Below are 13,455 nucleotides of genomic sequence, written 5' to 3'. Positions count from 1 at the left end.
CATAAATTTGGTTTGTTTTAAATGAAATTCCATCAAGGAGTTGCTAATATGCATGTTTATTTCATTGCATACTTGGTTTTATTTTAATTGTATTCTAGTTGCCACCACTACCGCCACCACCTCCTAAAGATCTCCATTTACCCATCTCTTCATGCGAGGACCAAAAACTGGACAGTGGTGATAGTTCTCATATATCACAAGGTTCCACTCCAGAAGAAGGAGAAGATGCTCCTACTGTTGAAGTATTTGATCTGACAAGTGGAAGCAGTGGTTCTTTATCACCAGATACAGATTTGGAAACACTAAGAGTTAAATTAAAGGAGGTATGTCACTAGTTGAAGTTGCAGATAATTTTATACAGTAGAACTTCAATTATCAGTCAGAGTACAGGACCGAAACCATGATGGATAATCAAATAGACAGATGATAGAATATGTACATTAAAAACATTAAATCAAATTAAATGCAACAAGGCATCATATGTTTAAGAGTATAAATAATCTACATAATGTTGGTGTAAATACACCATAGAAAACTCTTAAATGAATAAACTATGTTTGTAGTGTGAAAGGGCATCATTTTATCTGTATCGTATATTGTGCTCATCCTTCACAACAAGTTGCCATGTATTGCACTACCTCGGATAAGTAAGTAACGTTACTACATTGAATAAGTAACAATTCACTAAAAGAGAAGACTATTGTTACTTATTCTCAGTGGGCACCACCACCCAAACAGCACCATTTCAAGACTTCTTGGCCTTTCATTGGTGGATGGGCAGATACCCTGGTATTGCAGACATGACAATCCAATTGTGAAGATAATCCCACAATATGAGAGATGCCAAAAGGTGTACATAATAAAGTTTAAGTCAAAGTAAATGCAACAAGGCATCATATGTTTAAGAGTATAAATAATCTATATAATGTTGGTGTAAATACACCATAGAAAACACTTAAACAAAAAACTATGTTTGTAGTGTGAAAGGGCATATTTTGAGCACAATACGAGATACAGATAAAATGATGCGCTAAAAAAAAAAAAAAAAGTAAGCCTTGAAATGGTGCCAACTGGGTGGTGGTGCCCACTGAGAATAAGTAACAATAGTATTCTCTTTTAGTGAAGCATTACTTATTCGAGGTAGTGCAATACATGGCAACTCATTGTGAAGGATGAGCACAACATGAGATACAGATAAAATGATGCCCTTTCACACTATAAACGTAGTTTTTTCGTTTAAGAGTTTTCTATGGCGTATTTACACCAACATTATATACATTAAAAACATCATACATACAATAGACTGGGTCATCTAACTTTTTTATTTTAATACATAATACATAACCTAATGGAATTTAATTAAACTTTAATTATTCTTTACTTTTTACTAGGTCATCGAAAAATCATAGTACAGATATCTACATCATACCTATTTTTAATATTTTGGCTTACATTGGTCTAGTAATGTCATACAAAAATTTAAAAGAAAACAATATTACATGATTAAATTTATTTTGTTTCATTATCCCACGAGCCTTTTGGGAGGCAATGTTACGAATTTTACGCAAAAGTAACACTTGCATAGCACCTGCTTCTTCTTCAACCTCAAACCACTCAATGCACTTTGACAACATAGTTTCAGCTTCTCAGTGGCTAATTATATTTGTTGTTTCAGCAGCAGCTTTTTCTTCTTCAGTTTCAGAATCATCTGAAATTGTCATCACTCTTTTTTCGTCGTCTAAAATTTTGCATCTGACGTCCATTTCCAGCCAATCATTTACTTCCTCCATTGAAATATTTTTAAAGTGTAACTTTTAAAATTTATGGTGTAGCTTTTCCAAAACTCTATCACATCTAATTTATTTTCTGCCAAAACAAGTTTTTGAATGAGCATTTTGCAATAACGTTTCATACTCTCAATCATGCCTTAGTCCATCAATTGAATGAGAGATGTGTTTGCTGGCAGAAAGTGGTATGATATTTTGCCTTCATCGCTTTTTAAATCACATACATGTATGTGATGAGTAGGCACATTGTCCATCAGTAGCATTGCATATTGTGATAAACCTTTTGATGTTAAACGTGATCGTACACATGGTACAAATATTTTATGAAACCAATCATGAAATATATCTTGGCTCATTCATGCATTGTTTAACTGGCAAAGCTTTTAAATTTATATTTTTAAATGATATAGGCTTTTTTTTGGATTTCCTATAACAACCGAAGGCAATCAGTTGCCTTTGGTTGTTATAGGACTACTGCTGGTATTAGCATATACCATTATAGTGATGTGTTCTTTTTGCATCTTATATCCCTCTGCCATATGTTCAGTCATTGAGGTAGTGCCTTCCAGTTAAGGCCAGTCTCATCACAGTTGTATATTTGGTCTTTAACCAAACTTCGATCAGCTTCGATTTCCTTCTGTAGTTTTTCATGATAAACAGAAATTGCTGTCCTGTCTGCACTTAGCTTCTCACCCTGGATCGACAAAACTTAAATTTGCCCAACCATCAGATGCTAGCCTTGAATGATCTCAGCCTAGTTTTTTATTGATTTCATTGGCTTTTTCGATTATTATAGGGCCCGACAGTGTAATTCCTTGGCTGCGTTTTTGAACAAACCATTGAAACATTGCAGTATCCAGTTGTTCATTTTTATTATTATTATTATTATGTCTATGGTGTCCCCTAGACTTCCGGCTATCTCCACCTGAAAAACTGAATTTATGCAGAATTTATGCAAAAGAGGCCTGTATGGAAGGCCTCTGCACCACCGGGTAGCAGCCGGTACCCAGAAATCACTCTCCGATGGCTGTCCCCCAGGCACATGGAAAACCGGGCCTGGGTCCACCATTCTGACAGTGCCTCATGCACTAAAGTCCCGCTCCCAGGCTGCCCAAACCCGGGAGCCAGCAAAAAATAAATAAAAAAAATAATATATATATATAAATTAATTAAATTACAGGTGACCCCCGCTTAACGCTGATCATTCGTTCCGGAAAAACAGAGCGCTAAGTGAATCCGCGCTAAGCGAGCGCCTCTTTCCCATAAGGTAACATATGTATTTGTGAGCTGCGGTCGGTACCATAGGATATTTCCTAATCAATAATAAACGGTAATGAAAAGATGCACAAATTTCGGTCAAAATATTTAATATTCAAATATTTGCACATATAAAATATTCTGCATTACATACGTATAATTATGTGGTAACTACTTGCGTATCAAAAGTAAACAAAATTCCAATTAAAATAATGAATTTAATGGGTGAATTTAATCATGAAAAATGTGTGGATTTTGAGTTGAACTTTGGCCCTCTTCCAAATAAACTAAAAGGGGTATTAATTTTAAATGGCCCGCAGCATTACCACCCAACAATAAAGTCAACCGATCCTTCGCCGCTTTGAAACTTGGCATGTTTTTTGTTCTTTCAATATGAAACTTCTTTTAGGCATTCGTTTCCCCAAAAGTCCTGCTTCATCTATGTTAAAAACTTGTTGAGAAGTATAACACATAATACCCCTCTTCAATAATTTTAACAAGTTCTTTTTTGAAAGTTTCGGCTCCTTAATCTGCACTAGCGGCTTCTCCCGGGATTTTAAATCTATTCTACCAGTTTTAAATGGTTCCACTTTTTTTTTTTTAGGCGAGTTTTCTTCAGATCATCGTATTGGCTAATCTCTTTCTCTCTCTCTCTCTCTCTCTTTTTTTTTAATATTTAATTCTGCATACTGAATTCTGCATTGGAATATTATCTTCAATAAAATTAGTCTTTCCATTTCAATCCTAATAGCCGGTCTAGTCCTAGTTGCTTGCAGTGGAACAGCTATCTTTCCCGCTGCTAAAATTAATTCTTTATTTTTTCATAATTGTTCTTACAGTTAAATTTGCGAGTCCTAAATTATGGCACACATCCGCTTGTCGTTGACTGAAATCGATTCGCTTCAAAACGTCTAATTTAATTTTCAAATTCAGTCTTTTTCTTACATTTATAGGCTTCGTACTGCGCCCAGACGTTGTTGCATTTTCATTCCTGTCGGTCATTATTAGCTCTTCGAAAATATAACTGCGTTGGTTGAATTAATTATGATACAATGTTCAAGTAAACTGTCCGTTACGCACGATGTCTAATACTGTACTGAGTGATGACTAACTAGACTTCGGATAAATGCATATAACGCAAATATTACAAGCAATATATTTGATCATTTTTTAAAATGTTGATCTCGGAACTACGTAACAAGTGAGTATACTTAAATTAGCGTGCGAGAAAATTTCACTGAGCGTGGGAAAATTGCTCAAGTCGGCGTGGGAAACGTTTTAATGCTGTTTTGCTATTCATTTTCAAGCTATCGACTCCATCAAATGAAACGATTTCGTTAAATATGTCAAAAATGTAATCTGTAAAAGAGCGTTATAGTGATCTGTGACAGCGTTATAGTCAGATATGGGTTATAATATAAGAACAGTGTTATAGCGAATCAGCGTAAAGCGAACCGCGTTATAACGGGGGCCTGCTGTAATAAAAAATAGATATAATAATAAAAATAAAATATGTACATACAAACAAACAAAATAACACACACAACTTGCTAAAAATGAACAAGTTGTTCATTTTTAGCAAGCTACGTTGTTTTGTGACTTTTAGCATTACTATTAGTGGGTTTCCATTTTTGACACGTGGCTTTCAATTTTGTCTGCATCATGCTTTATATCATTTACTGTTGTTCTTCCTATTCCATAAACCGATGCTATACTTGTAGCACTTCATCTCTTCATAGACGATTGATTATTTAAATTTTTTGTGATTATCCCAACACTACTCACTTGCATTTCTCTGTCATTTCAATGGGTTTACTAAATAAAAATTACTAAAATATGAAACAAGAGGTTAAAATACAACCGTATGCAGTGAGTTGTAAACAAAGACTGGGTGACACATGGCACCAATATCACGATGCATTATGGTGTAGTGGGGTTAAGTGGCGGTTAGCAGAGACTGGCGGTAAATAGGGTGACAGACAATCAAAGTTCTACTGTATACAGTTAAATGTTAAATGTGTATGTCTTGTAATTAGTGTTCTGTTTTTTTTTTTTTTTTTTTTTCTCTCTCTCATATTAAAACTAGTTCATTGAAAGAGATAACAGGAATACAAATCTTGATATTAGTGGAATGTTAATGAATTAATTCATACCATACACAGAGACACAACAAAACAACGTTATATGTAGTTGTTGTTTTTTTTTTCTTTTTTTCCCCCCCTCCCTCTTGTCATATGCCTCCGTTCTTAATTATACTAGAAGAATTGTAGATATTTAAACAATATTCAGATTAAAATATTTCATTTATAATGTAGAGCTAGTGTTTATTTTCAAAGAATACAAGCAAACTTTTAAAGGATTCTGACTAAACTCATCTTCTTGCTTCTTCCTTAGTGTCGTCATAAATTTCCCTTTATTATAGAAAAGTCATATTATTGTAGGTCATAGCAGGGTCATGTGGTTGCAAATTTGGCATGCTGAAAAAATTTACACTGATTTTTCTCAACTTTTGAAGGCTTTTTATATATATAATAGCTGCTGAGAAAAGGAAAGGAGAAAAATATTTATGGGTGTTGGGTGCTTTCTGTCTATCAGTGGTACTTGTCCATAAATTTTTTTTCTTACTCTTTCTTCTCTTTCCTTTTCATATAATTTTTATAGATATATATATATGCTAGGGCTGTTTCGAAAAAACATGGACTGAGATCATTGCTCTGAGTCCGAGTCACTTGGGAGTTGGTATGGGTCTCTTTTTAAAAATAGCATCCTTCACATTCTATACACCTTTTACAGCGAATTCACTAGCTTCTGAAACACGTTCTGCAGCCCGTTTTCTGAAAAGCATTGCAGGATAGCAGATGTGGCAGATTTAACTTCTTCATTTGTGTTAAATATTTTTCCTCTCAACTTTTTTTTTTTTTTTTAGTCTCGGAAAAGCCCAGACATCGCATGGTGCAAAGTCTGAGCTGTATGGAGGGTGGTCTAGTGGTTGACCACCAATTTTCGCTAAAGCTTGCATTGCTAGTTGTGCAACATGTGGCCTAGCATTATCTTGAAGAAACTATTCTTGATTAAGCAGTTTGCTCCTTTGAGGTGAACTCGCAACATGCATAATATTCTCTGTTTACAGTTTTTTTTTTTTTTTTTTTTACAGGAACCCAGCATTGCAGTATTATTCCGCGGGAGTCAAAAAACAAAATCAACATCAATTTTTTTGATGAACCAAAAAACTCGAAATTGTTTTGGAGGTGGTGAATCATGGCGTTTCCCTATGCTTGACTGCTGTTTGGACTCGGGATCAAAATGTTTAATCCAGGGCTCATCACACAATTATTTTATTCAAAAAGTCGGCCTCTTCTTCCACTTTGTCGATAAAGACTTGACAAAGCTCAATGGCGTTCTTTTTGTTCTGCGATAAGATTGCGCGGTACTCATCTTCTGCAAACATGTGACATTAAGGTGCATCTTTACAATTTTGTGACACCTTGCTACACCAACATTCAACTGAACTGCCGGATCACAATTCGATAAATGTCTATTTTCTTTCAATAACGTTTCGGCCACCGGGCTAGCTGGGTGGGTAAAGTGCCTGCGTGGCAACCCAAAGGTCGCGGGTTCGAATCCCGCCTCAGGCTTGGATCAAAGTACTGCAAAAACCTTAGGAGGTGCATTATGGCCACAGAAGCCGATGTGCCAACAACTACCAAAAAAAAAAAAACGTTTCGCCTTCCTCGATGCTTTCATCATTCACTGAGGTTGACGGATACCTGCTTCTTTGTTCGTCTTGTAATTTTTTTTTTTTTTTTTTCATCCTTAAGCTACCACCATTTAAATATAGCCATTCTGCCCAAAGCTTCTTCACTATATGCCTCTTGAATGATCTCAAACATATTCTGACCACTTTTGCCTAACTTTACACAAAATTCAATTGCGATTCTTTTTCTAATAATTAACAAAATATCTTTCTCATACCCCATCATAAAACACACTTCATATAAACTGTTATAACGAACACAAAAATGAATACTACGTGATACACTTGCACAAATTAAGAAAATGTGGGGGAACATTCCTAGACCATAAACTCATCGCTCGTTTCCATAGCAACGAAGAAGCAGTGTTGACAGTTCCTCATATTTTCAGAACAGCCCTCGTATACACACACACAGTTTCTGAACTGAATGACACAGATGTGAACGTATTTCCATTGTAGTTCCCTCCCCTGCAGTTCTGAACTGTTACTCAGAGCATTATAATCAAAACACTTGATTATTAATAAGTTTCAACTAGGATTCATTCAGTGTTCAGTATAATAATACCATATGTATTATACTGCATTTGGGTATAGTTCCAGTGGGAATAATAGTCTTGGTTAGGTTATATAATATTTGATTAAATATTAAATTCTAAGTTCAATATTAAGTTCATGAACTCTGTGGTCCACCTTTATGCGAATAACATCCATAAAGTGTAACAAATTGTGCATAGTGTCCTTCAGAAATGTATATTGCACCGATATTCGAAAATAGTATTACAGTGGATTCCGGTTTATTTGGGACAAATCTTAAAGAACAGAACCCAATCGAGAAAATAGCCAGGGTTTACTTCACTTAATTGGACAACATGCCATTTAATCAGGGCAGGAGACCGTAGCACTCGAGATTACCCTACAGTTGTGTCCGACCATACCACATTGTCCGGTCATATTTCTGGTGGTCACAACCATAAAACAATTAGCAGTTTCTGGTTTATTGGGCTTTTCTGTTAGAGCAATCTATAAATGGATAGTAAACCTGATCTTATTGAATTTGTGATAATACCAACATTCTATGGATTTTTATGTTATTATGGTGAAATGTGTTTACACTTCCATGAAATCTTTATATTAAAAAAAAAAATTTTTTTTTTTCAGAATTTTCTCTTCATTCCTATTTTTTAAGCTTCGTAACTTGTTACTCCGTTCTCACTTGGGCGTATCATATTACTTGCAATTTGTGTGTGTGCCGTGTTCTCTGTTATTGATTGCTTATCTTTTTTACTGTTTTTAATTTTAATCCCCACCCACAAATATTAATGAACAGAAATATCAACTAGTTAGTATGTACATATTACAGCATGTATTAATTAAGCTATGCACATAAGCATATATTTATTTTTATTTTATTATTATTATCGGAATAAAATATTATTCCGATTTTCACATATCATTTAATTTTTTAATTGGTAAGGTAATAAAGTGTAAATTTGTACTTAATATATGTTTCCTTTTATTGCCTGTGGATAATATTCCTCCTATTTTCGCTAATTAGAATCGCTATTTAATAGAATTAAAATTTAATTCACAAATGTGATCACAATGACCGGCACTTACTACATATCAGTATATTGAATGGTACTTTACTATGGCGAGTCCATTGTAACGTGATTTAATCGTACAGAAAATCAATCGTAAAGCTGTATTTTTAACTATTTACGCCAAACTTCGCATAATTGACAACTGCTTAATCGGGCCAAAATGCACTAGTCCCGATGTGTCCCAAATAACCAGAATCAACTGTATATACTATTCTGGTAGAGAATTGATGATGTTAATTGATATGTCGTACGTAGTCATTCAAGTGGATTGAGATCTGGAAATTGCAGTGGTCATTTGAGATGGTGGATGTTTCCATTGTATTCTTAAAGTCCTGACATTATAATGGTTTTTTCCACTTGTTTGGGGAGGTCCGGGTTCGGTTCCTGGCTATGACTGGAACTGAAGTTCTCTTCAATTGAAGCTGTATTTAACTGATCTCAGGCAGAAGTAGTAGTGTTTCCTCCTGTGCTGTTCTGGGTTGTTCAGCCTATGCAAATCTTCTTGGGAATACAAACTTATGTAGACCTGATATACAATCGGTGCAGTATGGCCTAAGTTGCTGATGTGTCCAAAACCAAACAACTTCATATCATGATGGTTAGTTTAGAATATGCACAGAAATAATTAAGGTAATGAATCATTATTATATGGCTTGAGTTACAAGTCATAAAAACATCTAATCAAAACATCAGTACATCAAGTCTGTAAATTGCCTATATTCTATGATAGGCTGAGAAATTCCTAGAATTTCTAGAATAAAAAATATATAAATATCAAATAAGAAAAACTCACATTATTTTACAACCTAGAATGTCTATTATATTTTACAGTAGGTGGAATTTTTCTTATTTAGTCTTATATGTGCACAGTTTTATTTTTATCTCTTGTTGACAGTAAGTAGTTTTAAATCATTGTTTTTAGAATGTCACTTTTCTGAACAAAGATCTATAAAATTTTGCCTTTTGCTGAAGAAATCAGCCTCAGAAACTTGAAAGCAAATGATGAAAAACTATATGAAGAGTATGAGAATGGTACAAACTTTTCAAAGATGAATGCAATATGACTGAGGATGATGCAAGATGTAAGAGACCTTGCATAAAGCATGTCCACAAATGACAAACTTGTTTTCTGCATTAGAAGAAATTTTCAAGCATTGTAGAGGCTGATCATCAAATAAGAATTGAGGACGGCTCCTCAAGTTGGAATATCATATGGTAGTTGCCACGCCATTATATAAAAAAATATATATATATATGATGTTTCAACTTGAAAAGTTTATGCAACTTTTTTTAGGTACATTCGCATAGATGCATAAGCACCTCTCATCTTCGCCATATCCGTCTGCATGTAACAAATTAACTCCCAGTGGGTGGATTTTCTTGAAATTTTATATTTAATTCATATAGAAAGATTTGTTGAGCCATCCCAAATTTAATTAAATTGGACAAATAGAAATCCAGCAATTATTTCTTTCTTCCATATGTATGAAAGAAAGAAATAATATATATACATAAACATTATATGAAAGAAATATGAGTCTGTGCACGCTTTGTGTGTATTATTATGTAAGACTCATGAATGTGAAGAGATCCATATGTATAGAGAGAAAAGACTTAAAAAGCATGTGGAAGGAGAGTAATAAAAATTATACAGTTGTAATTAAAGTGAACAGCTAAATTTCAAGATCATACGATTGATTGACAGGATATGATTGATCATGAGCCTTTAAGATCAATCATATCATGCCTCCTCTCCCTCACCACAGAAATTTTTTCACATGAATGAAAATATTTTGCAACATATATTCTGTCCTTGAGAAAATTCCAGGTCCAGTTACAATTTCGCAGCTTCCCCCCCCCTCCACACACAGAAATCGGCATAAATGAAAGTATGTTTTTGCATTAATCAACAAGAAAAGTGTGGATTGCTACCAAAGTGTGGATTGGTCCTTGAGGTTGTCACAGACATTCTCTCAGATATGCCAGACAAGCTGTTCTTGCTACCTGGGAGTCTAAAACGCTGATGGAACTGATATTCGGGTGACACTTAAGTCAAGTGGACCCAATTTCAGCAAAGTCCGGACGGTCTATGACAGCCAAATCCTCTGCTTGCACCTTCACGATGGTGGGACTGTTAGTAATCCTGGCTATAACCTCCATGCACAAGTACATGGTGGGTGACCACCCAGGTGTGAACCAACGTAAGCAAGGGTCGAGGTGTGGCGCCCACACCACATGGAGGAACGCCGCCCCTCTATGTTACCAGGCAGTACTAGGTGGTAGATGACTCTCATCAACCGGTGAAATACCACCACTTTGCTTATTGGAGGCTTGAAGTGGTGGAACCCATGTTTAGTCTCTAGAGCTAACTTCCGGCCAACCCTTCCCTATCTCTTCCATCATGCAGTATGATTAATGATTTTTGAGGTTATGATGACTGTCGTGGCGAGATCCAATATTCCTTACATTTCGAGAGTACAGCTCTAAAACGGTGTTCGCAGGCCGGCCGCTAGATAGTACACCGGACCAAACCTGTTGGTAACTCTCTAGGAGGCTTCCGGATCAGCTAGTGTATAATCTTGCTACCTCTACTCTGCCAGATAGTGACTGGAGGGAGTCCGAGTAGTGTGTATGCGGGGAGCATTGTCGAGGCCACGTTATGTCAAGGATCTGGGTATATTCTTACCACATGTACGCCATGTCCAAAAATTTCATTACTTCATACAGCATGTCCCACCCACTTTTTCTTACTATTGAATACACCATGAATTGTCAAAATAATAGAGCAAGCTTGTCTGCGAAAAGATCTAAACCTCCCAAGGACTTCCTAATTCATTTCACAAATATACGTGGTCTCAATTCCAATCTCAACGATGTCCATTTCCACTTGCAGTCTTCCAAACCCCATGTACTTTTTCTGACTGAATCTCAGTTATCAGTTGATTCAACTACTTCTCATCTCAGATGTCCAAATTATTTGCTGTATGATTCCTTTCGCCTCAAAGGTGGTACTTGTGCATATGTCCGTTCTGATATTCCCTGTCAGAGACTTGGCAATTTGGAATCTCCTCTCTTTGATCTTCTCTGGCTTAAAATCTCTCTACCTCATTGTGTCAAATTCATCTGTTGTCTCTACCGTTCTCCCAACTCCATTAATCACTTGGAGCTCTTTGACTTCCTCTCTTTGCAACTTGACTTTCTCCAGTCTAACTTTCCTAACAGTGAGGTAATTTTCCTTGGTGATTTTAACGTTCACAACTCCAGCTGGCTTCCATTTTCTAGTCACACCGACCCAGCAGGTCGAGATGCTGAGGCTTTTGCAATTACTAATGACCTAGCACAGATTGTTCATTTACCTACAAGACTACCGGACAATACTACTCATACAGCCAATACGCTTGATCTTTTTCTCACAAACAACCCTTCTAAGTACAAGGTTGAAGTGAGAGGCCCTTTAGGCACTTCAGATCACAACTTGGTGATTGTCTCTTCTCCAATGGAACCTTTATCTCATGGCTATTCCCAACCTCGTATTGTTTGGCATTACAAGAATGCAAAATGGGATGACCTGCGAGACTTCTTTTCTTCTTTTCCGTGGTCTGATTACTGTTTCAAAACTTCTGATGTCAACGTTTGCTCAGATCGTGTCAGTGAAATTATTCTTGCAGGAATGGAATCCTTTATCCCACACTCCACTTTAAAATCTCGTCCTTTATCTAAACCTTGGTTTTCCAATAAATGTGCTAAGGCTGTCCAAGAGAAGAATGTTGCATATCGTAATTGGCTTGTTTCTAATTCTTCAGTTTCATTTTCTGCCTACACCAAAGCTCGCAACAATTGTAAAGCAGTTATTAATCAGTCCAAACTAGAGTTTGAACAGGCTAAGAGTAGAAAACTTGCTTCTTGCCCTAATGGTAGCCGAGCATTCTGGTCTCTTGCCAAAGCTATTGGCTGCAACTTTTGCCCATCTCTGCTCCCACCTCTGTCCATCAAATCAAACTTACATTCAGAATTACTCAGCTAAAATTAAAAGCCTGCCTACTCATCCTGTTTGGCCACTCCTGCATGATCCTCTGTGGAAAACTCACTATAGAAATAAACCCAGAACAATTCAGCCTGCTGGTATCAGACTGCAGATTCTACCAGAAAGCTGGAACATCCAATTCGATAATATCCTCAGAGAATCAAACGATCCAGATCCCCCATGGTCTACTCTCACATTTTCTTCTCATGAATACCTTGAGCAATGGGGTAAAAGTTCCATAGCAAATATTAACATCCAACAACTACATGATGCTCATACACAAAAGTACCCTGAATTCACCAAGATCTATACTGATGGTTCAAAGTCTGACAATCAAGTGGGTGCAGCTGCTGTCTTCCCTAATTCAACTATCTCATTTTCACTTCCAGTCGAATGTAGCAGTTATACCGCAGAGCTTCATGCCATCAAGCTTGCTCTTGAAAACATCTCACTGCTGTCAATAAATAAAAGTATAATATATACCGATTCACAAAGTGCTATTACAGCTTTGAAAGGTATTTCCTTATCTACCAATCCTTTATTAAAACTCATAAAACATAAGCTGATGCAGCTTCATGAGCATAAACAAACTGTTATCTTTTCTTGGGTCCCAGGCCACAGTGGTATCCCAGGAAATGAATTGCAGATGATGCTGCAAAGCATCCTTCTAATATAGCCTCAACAAATGATCTAGTCCCATATCTTGATTACAGACACAAAATTCAGAAAACATGCATGGAACAATGGACACTTCTGTGGAAAATGCAAACAGATAACAAGCTATTTCAAATAAAATCTGAACCACAATTATGGACTTCTAGCCTTCGTAAAAATAGAAAAGAAGAAGTAATCTTAGCCAGAATCCGAATAGGTCACACTCACCTCACACATCTCTATTTGCTTACAGGGAATGATCCTCCTCAATGTGCAAACTGCTCACAGCCACTTACAGTAAAACATATACTTGTCGAATGTAGCTTGTTTAACAATGCCCGACTAATGGCTTTTAGTTCCATCTCAGATCAGCAACAA

General features: G+C 36.1%; 1 protein-coding gene across 1 annotated transcript in view; it reads left to right on the top strand.

Moving 5' to 3' along the window:
* The window catches only part of LOC150091753 (uncharacterized), a 285,842-nt gene that overhangs the window by 95,566 nt on the left and 176,821 nt on the right, over positions 1 to 13,455 (top strand). Inside the window, exon 11 of the mRNA XM_090376803.1 lies at positions 99 to 323. Within this exon, the coding sequence (XP_090232929.1) occupies positions 99 to 323 (225 nt within the window). The remainder of the gene's footprint in view (positions 1 to 98; positions 324 to 13,455) is intronic.

Source organism: Mastigoproctus giganteus, chromosome 1 (genome assembly GCF_048544385.1).
Source record: "Mastigoproctus giganteus isolate SK-2022 chromosome 1, ASM4854438v1, whole genome shotgun sequence".
NCBI classification, from domain to species: Eukaryota; Metazoa; Arthropoda; class Arachnida; order Uropygi; family Thelyphonidae; genus Mastigoproctus; species Mastigoproctus giganteus.
This window is presented reverse-complemented; position numbering and strand designations above follow the sequence as displayed.